The sequence below is a fragment of the Giraffa tippelskirchi genome, chromosome 2, assembly GCF_054371585.1.
Source record: "Giraffa tippelskirchi isolate mGirTip1 chromosome 2, T2T-mGirTip1v1.2.pri, whole genome shotgun sequence".
NCBI classification, from domain to species: Eukaryota; Metazoa; Chordata; class Mammalia; order Artiodactyla; family Giraffidae; genus Giraffa; species Giraffa tippelskirchi.
Window position 1 is genome coordinate 33,096,183 of NC_137276.1, and position 7,145 is coordinate 33,103,327.

Below are 7,145 nucleotides of genomic sequence, written 5' to 3' on the forward strand. Positions count from 1 at the left end.
TGCCAAACAAACAGAATGAATGTCTTTATGAGTATCATAAAAAATTCACTGGCAAGTACAAGAGGGGGAAATGATTGAAGACAAAGTAAGAAATAAAGACTAAAGGTACTTGAAAGTCTCTGTCTCTTACCTCTCCTCCTTGACCTAGTATTCAGAAGCCAGTTATCTAGACAACAACTGATGTTTCATTTGAAAAACTGACTAGTACTCTGAATATTTATTTAATATATAATATTTGGAAGTTATCCAAATAATTAATCAAGGCTTTTAAACACTTTTTATTCTAGATGTTTATCTTTATATGAAAAACTAAAAGAAAATCAATTGATGATTATTGCTAAATTATATAGCAGTGTTGCAAAATAATTATCACTTTTTAAAAAATGACCCTAAAAGGCTTTATTTGATAATTGTGAGCTTGTAGTACTTTTGTATAATTGATGCATTTCATTTCATGGTCTGTGTTACATTTATTATATCCTTCATTTAAAACATTGAATACTTTTCAGAAAAAATTGTGATAGCTTTAAATTAAACCCAATAGACAACAGAAATTAATATACAGAAAAACAAGTATGTATAGTAAGAGCCTAGCATGAAATTCCATTATTAATTAGACACTAATTTAGCTCTAAATTTATTAGGAACTAAAGCAAAAATGGATATATTAGGGTTTATAAAGTTTTTCTTACTTGTTAAAAAAAAGAACACAAAAACAAACAAGAATTAATCTGGGAAATAACTCTTGACACTAAATTCTAAGATTAATTTATTACATCAATCCTTGTATCTAAGACATGCAACATAACAATCTATGTTTTATAAAGATGGACAGAAATTCAATGTATCACAGTTTTATACTTGACGCTAAATAAAAAACAAAATATTACAACATAACTTAACAAAGTAATTTCTCTAAGTAGTTATGCTAATTGAGGATGTCAGTTGTGTTTTTAATCTTATTGAATGGCCAGGGTCTGACACCTCAAAGGTGGTGGCTTTTGTTAATTTAGACTTTTTTGGATAAAATGTCAGCTGGGAATAGTTAACTTTGACTAACTTGAAAGAGTGGGAGAATATGGGAGGAGTGGAGCTCAAGGTTAATATAAGTTCCAATGTATAATTCATCTATGTTTTCTTGTTCTAGTACTTTGGAAGTGTTGCTGAAATCATCAAGAATCATCAACACAACCCCCTGGTTCTTATTGACAGTCAGAATAACACAAAAGATTCCACAAGACTGAAATATGCAGTTAAAGTTTCGTAAATTAAAAAACATTTTTAAAAGGAAGTCAACATCATTGCTTCAGATATTTTCCCTACTTCCACTTTTAAGGAAAAAGTCCCAAAAGTTCATATTTTGGATTATGAATCATCCAGTAATAAAACAGATGAGGAAGCTGTGGATTTCCTTATAAGAAGTTCACAAGGACTTGTTCTATTCCCTGAACTGATGAACTGTTAATATCTGCTGAGGCTGAGAATATGCTACCAATATTCTCCAAATAAATATCTCTATTTAAAAAAATAACAGCGTAAGGTATTTTTTGTCATGTAAGAAAATAACACTTTACTTCCAAAATAAGAAAATGATATTCTTGGATAAAACAAAGCTGCTGAAAATTTAGGCCACCACAGTAGTCCTGGTACACTAATGTAACTAGGAGTCTAGTGTCAGTGCTTGACAATTATGTCCTGGTTAAAATTTTAACATGTAGAAAATAAAACAATAATGTATGATATTCATAAGTACAGATAAGGGGGATGTAATGGTTCCTTTGTGTGTGTGTGTGCGTTAGTTGCTCAGCTGTGTCTGACTTTTTGCGACCTCATGGTCTGTCCATGGAATTTTCCAGGCAAGAAAACTGGAGTTGGTTGCCATTCCCTTCCCCTTTTTGTGAGCTGAAGATTAATATAAATTCCAACAAGAGATGTATATATCTACAGACTTTCTACAAGTTAATTCTATAACTTTATATAGAGTTGAAAAGTAAAATAACTGACATGAAAAATTCACTAGAGGGGTTCAGCAACAGATCTGAGCAGGCAGAAGAATCCATGAGCTTAAAGATAAGTCAATTGACATTGTCTATACTGAGGAAGAGAAAGATAAAAAGAGAGAGAGAAATGAACAGACCCTTAGAGACCTCTGGAACACTATCAAGCCTAATAGCGTATTCAAAATGTGAGTCTCAGAAGGAGAGAAGAAAAAGCATCAGAAAGAATATTTGAAGAAATAATAAAAATTCCAATTTGATTAAAAAAAAAAAAATTGGTCTACCAACCCAAAAAGCTTCATGAACTTCAACTAGGATAAACTGTAAAAAAAAATGTACACACCGGGAATATCATAACCAAACTATTGGAAGACAGAGAATCCTGAAAGCAGCAAGAGCAAAGTGACTCTTCACATATGAAAGGCTCTCAATAAGATTAACAGCTGATTTCTTGTCAGAAACCATGGAAGCCAAATGGCAGTGAGATGACATAGTCAATGTTCCGCATAGAAAAAATTGCCACTCAAGAATTCTATATTCAGCAAAACTAGTTTTCAAAAAGGAAAAGTTAGCACATTTTCAGGTAAACATTGCTAGCAGAACTGCTGTCCAAAAAAATTCCTTCAAGTTTAAATGATACTTAGTAATGCAATTCCACACAAAGAAACACAGAACTGGTAAATGTAAACACAAACACCAGCATAGGTAAATATAAAAGACAAAAAGAACTATGTAATTTTTATTTGTAACTTTTCCCCCTTCTAATTTAAAAGAAAAATGCATAAAGCAATAATTATAAATCTGCCTTGATGGGCACACAATTTATAAAGCTATAATCTATGACAATAATAGCATTGGGGGTGGAGAGATAAAGCTATATAGAGCAAAGTTTTTAAAAAATGAAAATTGAAATCAAATCTGTATTAACCCAAACTAGGTGAAACAGATCAACTTTACAATGTCTTCCAATAAAAATCTGAGGTATCTTTTTTCTCTCATTTTTGCATTTGTGATTTTGGTGTCATATCTAAGAAGGCTTTGACTAAACAATGGTCATAAATCTTACTTCTACAAGATTTATAGTTTTTGCTTATATTTAGTATAATCCATTTTGAGTTAATTTTTGTGTATGTGGTGTGACCACTTTTCTTCATTCTTTTTTCTGTCTGTGCTTCGTATTTCAAATCTCTTATTGATCTTCAGATTTGCTGATTCTTCTGCCAGTTCAAATCAACTGTTGAGCCTCTCTAGTAAATTTTTCACTTTGGTCACTGTGCTTTTCAACTCAAAAAATTTCATTTTATTCTTTTTCTGTAATTTCTATCTTATTGATATTTTCCATTTGCTATGACACTGTCAGAATACTTAAATACTTTAAATATGGTTTCCTTTAGGTCTTTGAACATATTTATAATAGCTGCTTAACATTCACCCTACATCTGGAACCCTCAAACGAAGTTTCTATTGCCTTTTTCCCTGGTATGTCACACTTTCTTTGAATGTCTAATTTTATGTTGAAAACTAGACAGTTTAGTTTTTATCATTTTAGCTATTATAGTAATATTACAAGATCTCTGGATACTCATCCCCTACTCTGGACTTGTTTTTTAGTAACTTGGCTGAACTAATTCACCAAGTCTATTTCTCCCCACAGTATGCAGCCTCTGATGTCAGTGGTCAACTTGTTTCTCCCTCAGTTTTATCCTTAAGTCTAACTGCCTAGGGGTTGCTTCTGAGGCGACACTATTTAGTGATCAGCCAGATTGATCAGGCTTCCCTGATAGCTCAGACGGTAAACAATCCACCTGCAATGCAAGAGACCTGGGTTCGATCCCTGGGTTGGGAAGATCCCCTGGATTAAGAAATGGCTACCCACTTCGGTATTCTTGCCTGGAGAATTTCATGGACAGAAAAGCCTGGCGGGCTTTAGTCCATGGCATCACAAAGAGTAGGACACGACTGAGCAACTAACACACATACACTCTGATTGATCAGAGGTTGTGCTTAAGACTCCTGAATCAGTGAGATTTACACCCTTTACCTTTGGATTTGTGTATGGCTTGGAATTTCTTTCACTGTTCAGGGAGCTTACAAGTTTTGCCCTACATTCAGCCAGAGCTGTTCTTATGTGGTTGCGGACTTGAGCACACACACATCCTTTCTGATTACAAGGGATGCCTGTAGTTTTATCCAGATTTTCTCTCTCTCAGCTTTAAGCTTCTCACTGATAGCTACTGGTATCACCAGCAATTGTTAGCCTTCGATGATTGCTAGATGATTGCTCTACTGTTTTCAACAATACTATAGGGTATAAACTACTCCAATCTGATCCAGATAGTCAGGCCCCTTGCAACGGACAGTGTGTTACCAAGTCTTCGATGCTCACTCCAACCTTCCCCTGAACAGAAACTCTGTGTCTCTGTGCTATGGGGGAGGTTGTGGGATGAGGGAGTGTTGGGAATTTGGCTCTTCATTGACTGCTCCCTGTCAAACAGCTGTGTTGGTGGTTGGGGAGGGCATGGGAAGAGACTAGAATGTGCCAAGGTTCACTAGCTGCTAATGTATATACAATAGCTCTTCTGCCCCGGAAACCTGGGAGAGATGTAAACTGTCACATGACTACCAATCTAACCAGAGCAGGTAGGTCTGTTGCAAGCTGTGGGGTAAAGTAGGGTTACACACTTCTGTAGCTGTCCTGTCCTGTCCCTTCTATTGCAGGAATTGCAAGTGGCACAATGAGCACCACTACCCAGCTGCCACCAATTTGATATAAGCCTTCTGTGGGGCACAGGCATGGAAAATGAGATCTACCAAAGAATGGTACATTTAATCTTACATCCAGAAACACTGTATTTCTCCCGGCTTGGTTTTCCTTTTGGCAGATTCACAAGATTTTTATTTTGTGGCTATTATAAATGGGTCTTCCTTTATTGCCTTCCTAATGACTACTGGTAAGTGTTCACAAAGCTAACTATTTCTCAATGTACTCTTTTGGATTTTCAAAATATTGAAATAGTCATTTGCAAAACTATCTCCAAGTTTTCATTTTGCTTTCCTACAGTAACAATATTAGTAACGTGAAATAATTGATGACAGCAGGCACCTACATTTCATTTCTTAATTGAAAGAGGCAATTTGAGTTGCAACCTGAATATAACCTTCATTTTTGGTTGAAGGGCTCTGAAGTATTAGGGAAGAATTCTTCTTTTAACATATTAAAAATGTCTCTACTATCGCTTCTCGGCCTTTTGGCTAAGATCAAGTGTAAAAATGTCTCTACTAGCAATTAGCATTTTTAAATAAGTACATTCTTGGCATTGACTAAAACCATGATTTTCAAAACTGAAGTACATTAACATTCTTCCTACATTATTCAGGTTTGTTGTTTAGTCCCTAACGCATGTCCAACTCTTATGTGATCCCAGGGACTGTAGTCCCCCAGGCTCCTCTGGCCATGATTTCCCAGGTAGGAATACTGGAGTGGGTTGCCATCTCCTCCAGGGAAGCTTCCAGACCCAGAGATATAACCCATGTCTCTCCTGCACTGCAGGCAAATTCTTCATCACTGAGCCACCTAGGAAGTCCTATTCAAATTTACAGTATCATAATTTATGATATTCACTTTTTAAAGAAAAACTATTTTTAAACTAGAGGCATTTATTAACAGAAACCATTCTAGACAGAGAAATAATCAAAAAATAATTCAAAGACGTTATCAAACACCTAAGATATTGACTACTTCTTAATTTTCCAGTTATTAAAGGGAGCATACTTAAAGCAATGAACACCAAAATCAACCAAGTTGATCCTATATTTCAATTCTCCACTATAGGGAAATTCTTCTGCAAACACCACACTTTTGACTAACATCCCTCAGTAAGCTTCACCAGATGAGATTCCCAAGGCACTTTGGTCAAAACAAGGTTCATAACCAAGGCTGTGGCAAGGAACAGAGCCAAAATCTCAATACAAATGGGACAAATCCTCAGTAAGCAGATGTCAACAGTGAAAAGGAATCACTTACCAAGAAAAAATCATAAGTGAGCTGCACAGAATTTATACTATATTCTGTTTTCAGCTCACCTCCATTTCCCCCTATCTTAAACAATTTCTGTTACTTTTTCTCACTAGGGATTTCAAACCACTAAAAGAACTAGTATCTATTTCTCATCTAACCTGAACATAAATTCTCATAGCAATTGTTTGATTTTTGATCCCTCCATAAATTGCATTATTCTTAGCACACAAAAGACCTATCTACTAATTATTTTCATCACCTTCACTACATTTTTGAACAAATACAGCTATGGTGGTTAACTGTATCTACATACATTTTAGTTTCAATACTTTGAACCTTTTATATAGTTAGTGTGCATCACAAAAAACTCTCTTAAACCTCTGTTTTGAATAAAAACCTCAATCTAAGAACACATCTATCAGAGAAAGCAAGGGCTGGAAAAGCCATTTGATGGGCCAGATTAAGCCCACTGACAATATTTTTAAACAAAGTTTTAATAAAATGAAGAAACACATACAATTATATTGTTTTAAAAAAATAGGCACACTCATCTACATGTTGTCTATTGCTATTTCCGCATGACAACAGTTAAGTAGTTATGACAGAAACTAATGGCCTACAAAGCCTAAGTTATTTGTTAAGACCCTTTACTGAAATATCCTGCTGACTCCTTAATAAAAACGAAATTCTTAAAAATGACTACATTTCAATCTGTGCTGAATACTTAGTAAGATAGTAAACTCTGAAGAGTTAAACCATTAGTTTAAGTAAATGACAAATAGGTCCTTTTCAATGGAAAAGGACAAGTAGGAAAAAATGAAAAATTCCTTACCCAGGAGCTGGATTGAAAAAGTAACACTAACTCTTCCAGTTGTACTAAAACTTTGAATTAATGAATACTGTTTTGGAAAACCATCTTTAGCTAACTTTCAGCCAGGAGGAAAGAAGGATAGAGATTTCTATTTTCAGATTTCCTGCTATGGCAATAGAGACTCCAAGTAGGTTTTCCTTCAAAATAACCTAAAAAAAAAAAAAAAACCACTCATAAAAGGTACCAACTAGAAGAACTGGAGCATGAAGTTTTTAAAAATAGCTTTTAAAACCTTAAGGCAAAAAATATGTATCTCAAC

General features: G+C 34.6%; 1 protein-coding gene and 1 pseudogene across 2 annotated transcripts in view; both read left to right on the forward strand.

The window, feature by feature from the left end:
• The window catches only part of BLNK (B cell linker), an 80,577-nt gene extending 79,049 nt beyond the window's left edge, over positions 1-1,528 (forward strand). For both annotated transcript variants that reach the window (XM_081551154.1, XM_081551163.1), the window contains one exon: positions 1,148-1,528. In XM_081551154.1, coding sequence (XP_081407280.1) covers positions 1,148-1,267 — 120 coding nt within the window. In that variant the 3' untranslated portion in view covers positions 1,268-1,528. The remainder of the gene's footprint in view (positions 1-1,147) is intronic.
• Positions 1,529-5,229: 3,701 nt separating this feature from the next.
• On the forward strand, positions 5,230-5,392 carry LOC145540086 (U2 spliceosomal RNA; annotated as a pseudogene).
• The last annotated feature ends 1,753 nt before the right edge of the window (positions 5,393-7,145 follow it).